General features: G+C 42.4%; 1 protein-coding gene across 1 annotated transcript in view; it reads right to left on the bottom strand.

Moving 5' to 3' along the window:
* Nucleotides 1-15,911, bottom strand: part of LOC138567897 (SCO-spondin-like) — a 1,036,222-nt gene that overhangs the window by 259,588 nt on the left and 760,723 nt on the right. The window contains exons 80-82 of the mRNA XM_069646396.1: nt 15,515-15,664; nt 13,790-13,956; nt 10,451-10,611 (exon numbers count right to left, since the gene is read on the bottom strand). Of these exons, the coding sequence (XP_069502497.1) occupies nt 10,451-10,611; nt 13,790-13,956; nt 15,515-15,664 (478 nt within the window). The remainder of the gene's footprint in view (nt 1-10,450; nt 10,612-13,789; nt 13,957-15,514; nt 15,665-15,911) is intronic.

Genomic DNA, 15,911 nt, shown 5'->3' with positions numbered 1-15,911 from the left:
ACTGGCCAACTCTATTTCCTGGTCACCAACCTTTACTTTTCATAGGAAGAAAGCACTGACAAGCTTTTATGTTGCCAACAAACAACATCTCTATTTGGAAATAAGACATGCGGCCACTGTTGTATGCTGCAGGTGTCTCACTCTACTATGGGCTCGAGATGCTTTTCCTGTACTAACACTGTTGCATTGTTTTCCTTTATACTGTGTGTCATGGAAGATATTGAGTATGCATTCTGGTACTCTGGTATGAGCTTGGAAAAATGTGTGTTTCTCACAACAGTGACTCTTGCAATCCATTGGGTTCTATAATTTATAGCGAAACTAACTTTTTATTATTTGGTCCCCGCTCAACCCACCCTTTTCCCTATGTTTTTAACCCCCACCAACCCCCACCGTGCCCATTTGAACCCCTTACCCCCATATATATATTTAAAACAAAAATCAATGTTTTTTCTATATTATAGGTTCGTTATAAATTACCCTCTCTGAAAGTGTTTTCAATAAAATCACTGGACCCACAAAAGCTTACAAAGACATGGCCCACGTGCAGCCCCTTGAGCCCCCATTAGCCACCCCTTATGAACTCTTTGAAGTCATCCCACCAGTCCCTTTCTAATCATCTATATCAAGATATTGATGGTGTCACTTTATGCATGATGTAAAAAGTATGATGGGAAAAGAGTACACGAGTCACAGTGTGCAGTACCCTGCACTGCTACTACCACTCTCTCCCCTCCATACATTTAAAACAATATATCATATTGTTATTTAGAAAGATTGACTGGTACAAAAATTCAAAGGTGAAAACACATGATATTAATAAATAACCGTAAAGAATACAAAACATTGGTTCTATTAGCTAAGAAAGACATAGGTCAAACAACATGATATAAATATAGACAGAGAAAGCATTCAAAGCTTTTAATATATTAGCCAAAAAAGTCATATCAGCACTGCCCTCTTAAATAAGTATAACATATTATCTATCTACCTTCTCGGAGACAGAATACCCCATGCATTCCTGAATCCTTTATATGCCCCACATGTTATATATGGACCTCTCCAGAGTGCACTCCTCCATTATCTTTTTCAACTAAATGCTGTCTCACTGAGGACAAGGGTCTTTCCACCTAGCTAGCCTTAATCATCTAACGGGCATACTGACTTTGCGAAAAAATGCAGCACAACTATCACTTGGGCTTTGCAGCATGCAAAGAATACTTGTGTCAATGTTATATTTTCGCATAGAAATAGACATACTGCACTCAAAACTCCTTTCAATATCACGGTTTTGGAAGATGGGGCCCACCCCTTTATTAGTACTATATGGGCTGCCTTCTTTAAACCAGTAGCTACTACTCTGCAAGTGCTTCAAATGTGTGTTTTGTGCTATTGGGCAGCTTAAACCAATTACTTGGCTCTGAGGTTGAATCTAGCCACTGACATTATATATCCGCCTTAAGTCAAAGTCAGTCAATCCATACTATATCAACGCCTTCCCCGCGCCTCCAAGGAGTGTAAGTGGGGGCCCTGAATTATCTGGCAAATAATATAGTAATGAAGTCATAGATTGTTTAGAAAATGATTACAATTCCTCAAAATTTGAGAATAATTGGCAAGGGTTTTCAGACAAGTATATTTAAACTATGACAGAGGCTGAAATAACGTGCCTTTGCAAAGTTTGTTTATTTGTAGAATTGGTATGACAGCATATAATGCAAATAGCCAAGATTGCCAGAAATTGCTAATCTGATTAATCAAGTCAGCCAAAGACAAATGTCAAAGGTCAGAGGGTAGCAGACCACCCAGCATATTATCTTTCATGACCTCAGTTCCAAATAAACAGCAAGATCAGAGAATCATAGGCCATGAGTTACATGGATTAGGAGGGACCAAAAGTCATATACGCATTTCAGAATAGTCAACATTTTGACAACAGCACCCTCCGAAATAATGAAATGGGCAACCTCATTAGTCAGAGAAAAATAATCTTGAAAGAACATATTATCTAAATGATCTGAAAGCAAACTCCTAGAGTCATGAGGGATCAAAAGTCACAAGTAAATAAACAAAGAACCTTATCCAAAAAAACTATGAAAGTGTTGCCTACCCACAGCCCATGTCCTATCCTCACTGAGCTTTTCACCCGCAAACCCTGCACGGGATCTCAGCTTCTTTTAGTTTCTGCAAGTGCTCATGTTTGGAAAACCTGGAATCACACTCCTGGAGTGAGATCTTTCTTTTAAATTCAAATGTTTATTGAATAGAAAAGAGACAATAACAGGATAGCAATATTTTTATCGCTTGCAGATGATCAATCACAATCAAAATGATTTCAACCCATATCTTATGTTGGAACTGGTTACCAGTGATATTATCGCTGGTGAAAACATCGAGGGGTGCTTGATATTTTTTATGAAGGCACTAAACACCCTCCCCAAGATATTTTAGGACTGGTGCAATTATATAAAGAAACTCCAGTCCTAATATATTTGGGGAAAGTGTTGGAGAGGGCCTTTAAAAAAATATCGAGTAAACCTTGATGTTTCCACCAGCGATAATATCACTGTATTCACTCAGAACCTTATTGTGAAAGGATCACATGACATTATAACTTGTTTTCACCATTTAAAAGAATTGAGGTTAACCATCCTCCCACTACCTCGCATCCCCTGTTGGGAACCATGCAGTCATAATATATCCATCCAGCCTTAAATATTTTCTAGATATACTAAACTTTCCTATTTTTATCGTAGGGCTGCTCTTTGTTACAGAATGGTTCAACTTCGTTATGGTGGATCACTTGTACTTCCTCATTTTCAGCCAGATTCCTTCATCCTGGATTATTTCCATACTTAGACCAAATTACAAACCATTTAGTGCCAATGGCATTAATTGATCCCTGCAACCATGACATCAACTCTCCATGTAGGAGACTCCTCTCACTTTTCTCACCCATTCAATCTTTGTTTGGGTGAGTGCAGGTTTCTTCCAGCACTGAAAATGCTATAGTTGTGATCAAAGCTCACCTGAACCTCAACGACAGTCGAGTAACCAGACGGCAGTATCTCTCTCACCTTTAGGCCATCTATGGGGTAAGTGTAGGACTTTGCGGCCGGATCGGGGGCTGATGGTCTTAATAGCCAACTAGAACATACTCACATTGGCATATTTTTTAGCATACTCGCCTGCATTTGCATTTGTATGGTTCAGCTATACATATATACATGTATATTTAATTCATGTCATTGGATTCACAGAACTGTGAATAGTCGATGGCAGCAAGTGATTTCTTCGAATTTTGGGAGTCAATTTTAGTCGGCGGCCGAGTGTGCTTTTGACTATATAATGAGGTAAAAAAGGTTAAAATATCTAGCATGTGGTGATGGTTTCACAAGTGGTGGACTAGTGGGCCTTGTGTATGTGCCTTCTGTGTAGTCACACACCATGGGCAAATATTACTAGGTATGTATGGGTCTTTCTTTGATTGCCATTATGGATTTGTCCTCTACTTTCTTCTTTTAGCTTTTGGCACTACGGTTAGTGGGATTTGCTTTGGTTTCTGGGTGATTTATTTCAGTTAACTCTTCAAGTGGTGGTTTCCTGTTGGTTTGGGATTGGAGTGCGTACCGGTCGGGTGCTGCTCCTTCTCCATCACCTGTCCGTTTAAGAGTTGTTGCATTGGGCTAGGACTCTATTGAAAACAATGACATTGATTTGTGTTGATTTGTGTTTGCTATTGTGGTTTCTACATCATAAGATTTCTTTTTTATTGTTTCGTTTCATAGCACGTAACTGTGAACATAATAATTGTCCACCCTACCGAACATATTTGCCTTCCCTGAAGAAGATTTGGCTCTTCGAAAGCAGCCGCAGACCTAGGCTGAAACTCGAGTTAGCATCAACTACTGGCATGAAGAATTGCTTCACGTGCCAGCCATCTTTGGCTACAAGTTTCTTTTGTGTGTTTTCTGTTTATTAGTGTGTATGTAGGTTTATAACACAAATATCACCACTAGTAGTACATTAATGGCGCACAGCATACATTATGATGTTGCTGATGGGCGATAACTGCCTGTCGTGTTTTTAAATAGGACTGATGTTCTTTATGATTGGGGTATTTGGGGTATTGGATGATTAATGTTAGAATGTGGATGGAAGTTTGACATTATGGTTTTGGTGGGTGGTTTGACAAGGGGAACATGTGTTTACCCTATAATTCTGTTACAATTGTGCATATTCCATTTTTGATTTGTTTCATTTTGTTTCATGGGACATCAATATGTTGCATTTGTTGAATACATTTTGTATTTATAATTCTTTTTGAATGGTTGCGCGTTTGTGCCCTTACTGATTTCTTTTTAATTCCCTATGCATATGAGTGGGACATGGTTTTTTTTCTTTGTGGGTTTGTTCCTCCAGCACTGACCCAGACATGTATTTGCTGTTACAAACATACGAGGCATCATGTGGCAATTACCTCAATTGCTCTCTAATAGGGGACAGCCCAAATAGCATTAACATCAACAGGGGATCCTTCTGTCTACCACTGCCTACCACTGTCTACCACTGCACTTGACTTTTCTATCCACAAGAGGACTTTTGCCCATTAGTTTTGCACTACTCTGCATGACCACGACACATGGAAGATGGAGTGAGGCATGTTATGGTGCTTCTTGTGCCTGTAAACAGCTGAGAGCGAACTCTTTCCCTCAGGAGTGCTCTGAATGCTACAGCACCGGTTCTGCCAAGCTGTTGTTACCCTCCGGCGGTCGCCTCATCTCCCTCAGTTGGGCCTTGTATAATCTTTAATCCCTAGAGTGCCTAGCCTTCAAAGTCATACCCTGAAATACTTTTCAATTTTCTACATCTATGATGTGCCTGAGACCCCACAAACAGTGGTCATGGGTGTCTGTGAGCAACACTTTCCTCAAGCACATGTCTTTTGGTACATTTGATAAAAAAACCTTTTACAAAAACAAAATTAAAAAGGAAAATAAGAAAGGCAAAATTCAGCTGGAGTCCAACACTCTGTGTGTGTTTTGAAGTCTTGCAACCTGTTGAATCAGAAAAGGTACTGCTGGGATCAATTGGCAGCATACTTCTAGGGGCTGTCACGAGACCCCATTGTAGGGCCACAGGTGTGAGTGGCAACACCCAGAGCTGTGCGAGCATCATTTAAAGTCTCAGAGGTCCCAGTCTGGCACTTGGACTATTCAAAGATAGGGGTGATATTAGACTGGATGTTGCCCTGTTTGTTCTGTCCTATGTCACAGAAACCCCTGGAGAAGCCTTGAATGGTCAAACCAAAATTGGCCGGTGGACATGGAGAGTTGTTTTAGAAGTTTCGCTATATCTGCTACACAGTTTGCAATTAGACTGCTTACTCTTTCTTTGTCCAGCTCCTTATTAGTGGACAAATTCAAGAGTTATTTACTATTCAGGGCATTAGGAAGTAATTTGAGACCCCAAGATGAGCTACTGTCCTCCCTTTATTGAAGGTCGATTCTTACATGACTCAAAGAGACCTACTTTGGATGGGCCAATCCTGTGAAGAATTGCTGGGTTCATCGGGTTTAAAATCCTTATATAACTCTTTTGCAAATTGTGGTTGCATTTTACATGGATTGTGTGTATACTGGCCTGCTACAGGTAAAGATTGCTATTTTGGAACATTTTCTTGCACGCTCCATCCAAAAAAACTTGTACTTGACTCTGCAAGTCACGGCGGAGTGGGGTTCATTCCCCAAACCATCACTGCTTTTACCACAGATGATCAGATGATCTGAGAGGCTGAGTGGAGATGCAAACCACATTTTCCTGATTAAAGTGACAATGAGCGATGAGCCATTTGCTGATTGTAGAGGCTGATTCTATGAGAGCTTCTCCACGTCCATGATGGCCTCTGCTCAGATATCCCAGTTCGTTCTGACTTGGCGGAGAGATGAGAAGCAGGAAATCCTGTTTCTATTGGAGATGGAACTGAGGTCCCCAGGTCTTGGAACTTGACCAGTCCATCAATCATGGAATGGAACACTTTCTCTGACAAAGGGAGCTGCTGTTCAAGTTCAGACTCATTGACTTTGTTAGCATGTCAGGTTGTTATTGAGACATCTGAAGGTCCAGGATTAGGAAGAGGATTGAAATGTGAGATGTGTTTGGGGGCTTACATTCCAAATAGTTGAGCCAAAACTGGTCTTGGCACAGTGCCCCAAAACCTTCTGCCACCACATCACCATGTATGAGGGCATGTATTGGATGTTATCGAAAGTTGTTTTGTGGGGCTTGGTCAAGATTTGTCGTGTACAGGTGAAGGTTCTGACATACATTTATGATATAGAATTGCGCATTGTCACTGTTCAGGAGCCTCATGGTTACATCGTTCCAACAGATCTTGTTATTGTGGCTGGGATTTGTTGTTGCTTTGTTGCTTGTTCTGGGCTAATTCTCAATGAATCCGATGTTTGATAACTATGTTGCTAATCCAGCCAGAGACTCATGGAATTGTTATCAATCAGACAACATCTACTTAAACTTTAAAGCACTTCTGCACTCCAACATGCTATGTGAAGAACTTAAGACCCACTGCTTAGCACTCTATTCTTGGAGTAACGCTAATACAGTACAGTCAGTGCTCCAGATAAGATTTTGAGGTGGGAGTCTTTTACTCCCTATTTTTAAACTTTGAGAGTAAATGTTAATTTAAGAGAGTAAAAATGACTTTTCACCTTTGCAAGAGAGTAAAATGTATGTGACATCCAGCCGTCGTGTGGAAATCATTACTATGCGGCAGCTTTCTACATTGTGACAGAATACACCTTTCATTCTTTCTGTAAGGTCTGGCCATTTGATTTCTCCTGTATAAATATTTAAATGTTCAAAACACAAAAACCTAGCCAATTACATAGTAAGGCAAACATGAATTGGATTGTGTGTTTTGAGGCTTGATAGCAGAATTGTCTTTTGATGTTTAATGAATGTCCTCATTTCCTGGAGCTATTACTACCTAATGGTATGCCAATGTCATGATACACAGTGCAGGGAGGCAAGGACTCCATGCTAAATTCTATATCTAATCTAGTGGTCAAATGGTTATTTATATAGAACTTTTGGCAAAATGCTGTACATAGAGCATATATATCACAATTATCACCAAACCAAAGTCGGTACTCCTTTGTGGACCTCAAAAGAATGAAAGGCTGAGTTAGCCTTGCCGGGTTTCTTACCTGCAACCTACAGATCAGGCACAGATCGCATCAACGAGGCCTCAAGCAGCTGAGCTATCTTATCCTTCAGAGGTCGGTTAACTGAGTATCGACTGAGGTATAATAATCACAGTGCCTAGATGTTGGATGAACCATGTATGAAGCGCCACATAAAGTTAAATACCTATTTGGATTATCACAGGGACAAGTTTTGCTGAGTTTCTATTTCAATTACACATGTAACTTTCATTTGTTTGTTTTTTTAACAACGCTTGCACTTCCTGGAGAGTCAGGTTTTGAATGTTTTAATTGTAGTCTTGAAGATTTGAGAGTCTTGAACACCAGTGATTAGTGTAATGGCAATCACTCACCCTTGAGCAAAGACTCTGCTGCCACTGACCATTTATATTAATGTACCCCATTGGCTGCAAGGTTGAATGGATGTAAACTAGACTGTGTATAGTCCTCATTTTACACACTGTTTTTATATTTATAGGGTAAATTAAATTAGAAGTTTAAACATTATTTGCCGCCGCATGATTATGCACACAGCACAGGAACTCTGAAAAATACATTTGTGAAATACTCGTTTGCTTTCACTGGAAAAAAACATAATTTGTTACAAAATGTTAATTCTCAATTGCAATTTATATTTCCATTTTATTAATTATACAATCCTAAAATGCTAGGAAAATAAAAATGCACAGTGCTTCTGTTTGCTCCATGAGCATTAACACAGCAGAAGCTGAATGGAAATACACCATTCCTTTAATCACAGTGTGCAGTTTCTTTTTTTGAAAGGCTTCAGAGAAATACATTCTGTTTCAGAGGCTTTTATCAATGGCTTGCAAATGCATCCATGTAGATAACAATCAAAAGAGGTATTCTGGTTTGTGTCAAGTAACCTGACCTTTACACTGCCCTATGTTCTAAACGTGTGTGTAAATGTACACAGCAAAATAATAAAGCTGCCGTATTTACAAGATTTTCATGCGTAAAAAGGCCTGGTACGCACCGTCTCTGGAGGCCTGAATACAGTGTTGTCTTTAAGCCATCTTAAGAAGATTTAGTTTGTGTTATTCAAAGCACTTAAACAAATGAAATTCAATAAACCCAGCCTTGACTTGTAGTCGCAGATGTTAATGTGTTGACCGTGGACTGGCAGCCCCTTGTACAGCACATAATGGCGACCTTTCCATCATGTAACTGCCATATTTTAGCATATTGAAAGGGTGCATTTAAACCACAAGGGCCACATTCTGAGTTTGGCAGTGTGGGAAAAAGTGGTGGTAATTCCGTTACAGTAATTTTCCCCAAACCACCAAATTGCAAGTTTTGGCAAAATTACCACAGGTGGAATTATTGAGTCACAATTCTCCTAATTTTTGGATGTAAAGTGGAGGATTTACCTCCAGCATGATGCTGGAGGTAAATCCACCACTTTTTCTCCCAGAAATGGCGGAATCAACACTCAGTAATTCTGCCAAAAATCCCCATCCATAAATTGGGATGAACACTTCCTTCCACCACTTGATATGATATGATATGGCATTTATAACTCGCCTATACACAAGTGTTTCAAAGCGCGACGAGGCAAGGGAGGGGGAACAGAAGGAAGACAGAGACAATGATTTTACTAGGCCAGGTGAAATTGAGATCATGCACGTGCAGGGGAGGGGGGAAAGGGAAAGTGCGGGGGGAGGCGTAGGGTGCAGTGCAAAACATAGGATCAAACATAGGATCAACAGTAAATAAATAAGATAAATAAAAACAGTAGGTAAAAGTGTAGCCAGCTAGTGGCAAGTACAGAGGTAAAATAAACAAGATAAATAAAAACAGTAGGTAAAAGTGCGGCCAGCTAGTGGCAAGTGCAGGGGTAAGCGCAGACATCAAGTGTCCAGAGCTGGTGGGGACTGTAGGGATACAGAAAACAGCTCCCAAGTGCAGGGGTTTCCTGGGAGGCAGTGCAGGAGTGCAGCTGGCAGGAGAGGGGAGATGGGCCAGAGATCAGAGGGTAGCCAGATTACCAGTGCAGTTTCAGTCAGGAGTTCAGCAGGGGAGAGGAAGAGAGAAAGCAGAAGCAAAAAGGAAGGTCTTGAGGTGCTTCAGGAACCAGAGATGGTTCTCCTCAAGTTTCAGGGAGACAGAGCGTCTGTTCTGTTCCAGAGGGAGGCCCCGGCTGAAGAAAGAAATCTAACACCAACTCGTTGTTTGGAGAAGCGACTGAGTTGGAGGCGGATGAGCGAAGAGCTTGAGAAGGAAGATATTTAGGACGATAGAGTTAGAGGTAATGCGGCCACAGGCTCCAGAGGCCTTTTGCACAATGCAGAGGGTTTTGATCTTAATCCTTGTAGCCACTGGGAGCCAGTGCAGAGATTTCAGTCCTGGAGAGGTACGATCCTTGGGCTTGAGGCCATGGACAAGTCTTGCAGTCCTGTTCTGGATGAGTTGCAGAGGGCGGAGAGTAGAAGCAGGCAGATTTAGAAAAGAGGCTGTTGCAGTAGTCCAGCCTAGAGAGAACCAGAGCTATGAAGACAATTAGCGTCTGGGGGAAGGAGAGGAAATGAAGAATACCTCTGAGGAGGTGCAGGTGGTAGTGTGACTTCTTAGAGACGTCAGAGATGTGAGGAGAGAAGGAGAGAGTGGAGTCGAAGAGGACCCCAAGCTTTTTAGCCTCACAGGTGGGAGCAGGAGGAGGGCCAAGAGAGGCTGGCCAGAGAGCAACAGGAAAGGAGGGTGCAGGTGTGCCGATGAGGAGAATCTAAGTCTTACCGGCATAAATGCAGAGATCGTTGGCGGCACACCACTCCTGGATAGCGGACAGACAGTCAGAGATGAGAGAAGGAGAAGAGGTGGCGGAAGGGAGCCTGAAAATGAGCTGAGTGTAAACCTACAGGACCAAGTGGCAGTAACAGTAACTGCTTTTGGTGGTATTTCAGCAGATTTACCATCAAAATACCAGCCAACTCATAATGGGGCCCTAAGTGTGCAAATCCATTAGTAATTTCACAAAGCCTAATCTAGATCCACCATGGCCTGAGTTCAGATCATGTCATATTATCTTAACCACAGTTGGGACTTCAAGGATTTCCTATGGAAACAAGGACACATGTATACATCCTAAAGGTAGTCAAAGGGTCGCAGAACTAACTCGCTTGACTTCTTCCTCATGGTCTGCAGGACTCTTGTTATACAGCAGGTCAACATTCGGCAGCACAGCAATAATCACTAATACATCTCCATACCAAGAGCTGCACTCGTGCTGGATGGTGTCTTCAGGCATCACCTCCTCTCCGAGGAAGACCTGAGTGCCTAGATCCGTGAGCACCACAGGGACGGCATGGGGATCCATGGAATGGTTTCTGAAAGCCAGGAAGGTCCCCTCACCCAAGATACATGGGCAGTCCTAAAGGAAAGCAATAATGATAATGCAAGAGCAGACATCAGGTGATGAATGGCAAACCTGAACACAGAATGCACTGTGCAGTGCAGTTACTGACAGATCTAACAGTGAGATGTTTGCTGTGGGTGGACATGAACGCCTTCCCAAGGTGTACCAGCATGAAGATGCCTGTTTATTGTAAGGAGCATAACATTATAACAACATTACAATTAGAAAATGCATAAAGCTGAACTTTGAAGATGGCACCCCAAATACCTATTGAGGTCTTCCCTCACTGAGCCCTGCAGTAACACACCCAAATGTTATATTCCAACACACAACATGCAAAATAATAACGAAGCCACATACATGGCAATTAAACACACCTCCCAACAGACATCAATTATCAGAAAGCAATGCCATCTATCAACCATCTTATCCACCACCGTCTGGAGCAATGCATCCTTGCAATCCGGGCACAAAAGTCACCTCTCTGGACACAGGTATTGCAAATGCTCTTGATATAAACTACCTGTAAACCGACCCACGCACAGTAACCCAATTTTTCCAAATTGCACAAATCAACACAACATCAAAGTTATCTTGACTCTGCCTCTTCCCCTCTAACCAAGCCCAGCTTCCTCTCTTTCAGGAAATGGCACTGACACAGAAAAATAAAACAGACGGTTCCCTTAACCTTATAGAGAGTTTACTAGTCAGCAGGTCTTAAATGTTCAAAACTTGCTAATCTATGTGTTAACTGATAACACAATCACCCTGATTCTCAAAAAAGGGGGCATATACAATTAGCGCAAAGGAGGTGTCACTTTCAGAGGCCCCATTTTTGGAAATGTGCAGGTCACCTTATTCTCAAAGGTGACCTTGGCATTTGCCGGGGGCTGTAATCCATGGCAAATGATGGACTGGCCAGCTCCCCTGCATACAATAGTGTCAGGAGCGCGCTCCCAACATTAACATTTTGCAGGGCCCAGCACCCTGGGGTGTGCTGGTAGCGCATTTCAAAGGGACAGGCCCTTAAAGGACTGGTTATTGTCAAATGTTCACAAAACAAAGTCTATCCCTGTTTGAGGAATAGAACTGTAATTGGGCAGCAGCGGTTGGTTGGAAATGCTGCTGCTACCCTTAAAGAAAAAGCATGACAGGGTCAGAAATCACTGTGCCATGGATTGAAGATCGCTCTGCACCTGCTTGCAACAGTCTCAGGGAAATGTGTTTCAGGTTTGTGCATTTCAAAGTATATCGGGTTTCCGAATTTGGGTTGCACATTGACATGCCCACGAATGCCCCCATCTATCTCCTGCTTTTCAGAAATTTCGCGAAGGAGGTTAAAATCGGATCAGAATGTCTGCATCTATGAGCACATAAATGATGCGCACAGCCAGAGGAACCTAGAAACCGATGGTCCTGTTTTCCCGTAGCAAATGAAGCGGTTGCACTGGCTAACCCCTTCCTTTGCAGCAGGAAATCGTTTGATAATAGGGCCCAATGCTTTGTTTGCAAAAGGCTTAAAGATGCACCAGAAAGGAAATGGATAGAAGAAAGGAACGCACTGATTGAGAGTGGGAGGGGGAAGAGAGCGGGGGCGGGAGGAAGAGACTAACTTTATCAAACATGGGTGTAAGAAACACTGGGCCTCATTACAGAAATGTTCCCAATAGCCTCGCTGGAAAATTGAATTTAGATATGGGCCCAATATCCTCTGTGAAAGCTGCATTTAGAAAGTATGCCCAATAGCCACGCTTTGAAATTTGTATTTAGAAGTGCTACCAATAGCATCTGTGAAAGTTGATTATAGAAGTGTATCCAATAGACATTCTGGAAAGTGGCATTTAGAAGTTTGACCAATAGCCTCTCTGAAAACTTGAATTTAGAAGTGTGCCCAGTAGATGCTCTGTGAAAATTGCATTTAGAAGTATACCCAATAGCCTCTGTGAGAGTTACATTTAGAAGTGTGCCAAATAGCCTCTCTGATAAATTGAATTCAGAAGTGAACCCAATTGCTTCTGTGTGGAAAATTGTACCTAGAAGTTTCGCCCAGTAGCCTCTCTGGGAAAGTTGCATTTAGAAGTTTGCACATTGAAAAAGCATATAACCCATCATATCACACCACCACGCTTACTCTCTCCTTTACATCACCACTCAACTAGAACACAGAGATACTATGACACCATTCGGTATAACTGTTCTCATACGAACATCCGCCGCTTACTACACATCATTCTATGTAAACACTGCTGGTCTCACACCCCCAGCCAGGCGTTTTCCTCAGGCCTAACGCAGCCACATCCGTTCCGGATAAATCCTGCCAGAACGAACACATTCTCCTGATCTCTCAACCACCACACCTACCGATAAGAAGCAGCTATTACACAAGTACCGCACGAGCTGCACACATATCCGGTGCTCACACGCACCTTTTGACTCTCCCTACTCTCTCTACTGATCTGAACTGCGGTTCCCAAGGGCGTTCAACCTACCAGCGCCTTCAGACCATACCAATGGTATATAAGGCGCTATATAAGTGCAAAATAACATAACATAACATAACAAGTCCGGCGGTAACCGTGCTGAAATTCTGGCAGGTTACCGCCGGACTCGTATTACTATTCTGCCTGCGTGATTCCCGGAATTACCGGGGCATTACGACTCCGGTGACCCGGGAATTCTGGAGGCGGAATTCGGTAAATCCCCTGCAGAACTCGAGATCACCCGGTCCGGAAACAACGGTGGCGACGGGTTTACCACCACCATTATTTCCAGACCGGGTGACTCATAATGAGGCCCGCTGTGTTGTTATTGATTGTTAAAATGCAAATAAAAACCAAAGTTAAAAAATAAAAAAAATAAAAGAAGCTTCACAAGGCTTCAGAATGGACCTGTTTGTATCGGTATACAGATAACATTTTAAAGTATCATTTTCTGCTCCTCTTACAAAACAGGTTGCAACCCCACAATTCCATCTATTTTCATTTCAGTTTTTCTGTTTCCTGATAAGAATTAAATGTCAATTTACGGCGATGCAAACACATACCACCAGTGGATGCTATGAGATGTGTTGATGCCATCTACACACAGGAATTCACTGATTATTTAAGAAGTTAGCAGAGAATATGTTTAGCCACAGAACAATAGAGAGAACGTGTGGGCATTTGCCATGACAAGAAACCATAGAGGTGCCCACCCTGACACAGGATCCATTGTGAATTAGCATTCCCACGGGGCAGTGACAGCCCTCCTCGCAGCCATCACTGAAGCAGTCAGCCTGTTCCATGAGGTGGGCACAACTGTAAGGGCATCCTTCGTCGTGGACGCACTCCCGGTAGAGGCGATCCGCAGGGCAGCCTACATCTGAGTAAAGAAGAAGACAAAAGAGCAATGACCCACACTGGCAAAAGCTATTCCTATAGAGAGGAGTAGGTTGCACAAACAAGAGCAGCCAACCGCAAAAGCGGACTGGATCAGTGGGAAAAGAGAAAGTCTGATTATACATAAAGGGACAGGGGCATTAACATGATATGGCACGAAAACTCTCACCAGAGAGGTGATAAAAGGCAAATGCAGCCACACTGAAAAACAGGGCAGTACAATAACAACTGCTGCAGATCTCCCGGTGACACACGCACCCTTGCGAGTGCGATCAGGGACCTTTTCAGGCCCTCATCAATCCCACTGGATCCTGAGACTCACACAGCCATCAGGAACCCACGGCTTACCCCAAAGTGCATTTGTTGCACCAAGAATCCAGCAATCATTTAAGGATTGTCCCACATGCAGCATCACCACTGCTATCACAGCAGCAGATATTATGGACAGCACCATAAAACGGTGTCAATCCTGAAGAAGGCCAATATCCAGACGGGCTACAATCCAGCCCTCCATGGCCGAAACACACCCACTTCGATCGCCCGTGACACAACTGCAAAACCCCAAGTTGTGTAAGTTCTGTAGATATTGTTGTGTACACCTGTGTTAACTACGCCCCGGACCATCTTCTGTCCTGGGTGCACTTTTGTTTAATTATAGGTTTATCCGACTGTCATATGTGTCTGTGCCCTTAGGTGGAGCCTTTACCTCAACATTATAGAGGTTGATACTTACTTGGAATTTCGACTGTATATAATCACACCTGTCTGTTGTCATTCGCTTTCGTGCTTTTCGAAAGCTGTGTAAACTAATTAAAAAGAAGTGTGTGTTCTTGAAATAAATGTATATGTTCAGAACCACACATTGCTTACAGGGTCTCTCATCCTGATTTCTTTTATTTTTATACATGTACCCTCCTGGGTATATCAGGACTCTGCCAGGTGCCCTTATATTAACTTCAATAACAAAAAGAGAACAACCAAAACACAGAAAAATACATGGTCTGTAATCGGAAAGAATAAACACAGAAGCAGACAGTAGGGCAGTGCTTGGTGCGATGTTCACTCACCAACAGATTTGTTTCAATGTTTTTTTGTGGCCGAAAACAGTTTTTTGAAAAATACTCATCGACAAGAATAGGGAGGTAAGGGTAAGGCTATATAGGAGGTGCAGGGTAGGGAATAGAGTAAAATGATTAGGGGATGGGGCTTGAGGGAACCTCAAAAATAAAAATATTCGATGAGTTTTTTGGAGAAAAAAAAGTATTTCAGAGAAACACCCATCGTAAAAACACTGTTGATGAATGAACATAGAACCCAGTGCACAGCTAAATAATGATTCATAAAGATTGATAGAGATACATGTGGTTTTTCACTAAAACCTAGATAGGCCCACAGACCTAAATGCTCTAAGGTGCCTCTTTCATACATGCTTATTGAGATGTTTGAAACGGGTTGACCAACCCTGTAGATTCACGCCTGGTAGTGTCTACCATCATGAGAGTTGCGCGTTCAAGGGGCGGGGCAAAGCAGTAGGCACTCACCAAGGCATACTTGGGTATTGCAGGTTTTGCTCTGAACTGAGCGCCCTTCACACTCCAGCTGTCGACATTCTCGGGTCCGCGTCTGCTCTCCTCCCCCACAGGACACGCTACACATAGACCAGGGCGACCATTCACTCCACGGATCCGTGTCTGTAATGGAAAGGAAAGAATGGGTTCAGAGCTCTGTGGCTACACGAATACAGTTTTCAGATCTTTCATAGTACGAGGCCTTAAAATGGAGGAAGTCATTACACCATTTTATTAGGTAAGTCCTGACAACGGGCGTCCAACCTCACAAAACTGCATTAAAGCATCTCTCCTTAATTCTCACTATTTCACGAATAATAAAATAAATGTCCACATTTTACATAGGCCACTTAAACACAAGGTTAGCCTC

This window comes from Ambystoma mexicanum, chromosome 2p, assembly GCF_040938575.1.
Source record: "Ambystoma mexicanum isolate Mex_15411 chromosome 2p, UKY_AmexF1_1, whole genome shotgun sequence".
Classification (NCBI taxonomy): Eukaryota; Metazoa; Chordata; class Amphibia; order Caudata; family Ambystomatidae; genus Ambystoma; species Ambystoma mexicanum.
This window is presented reverse-complemented; position numbering and strand designations above follow the sequence as displayed.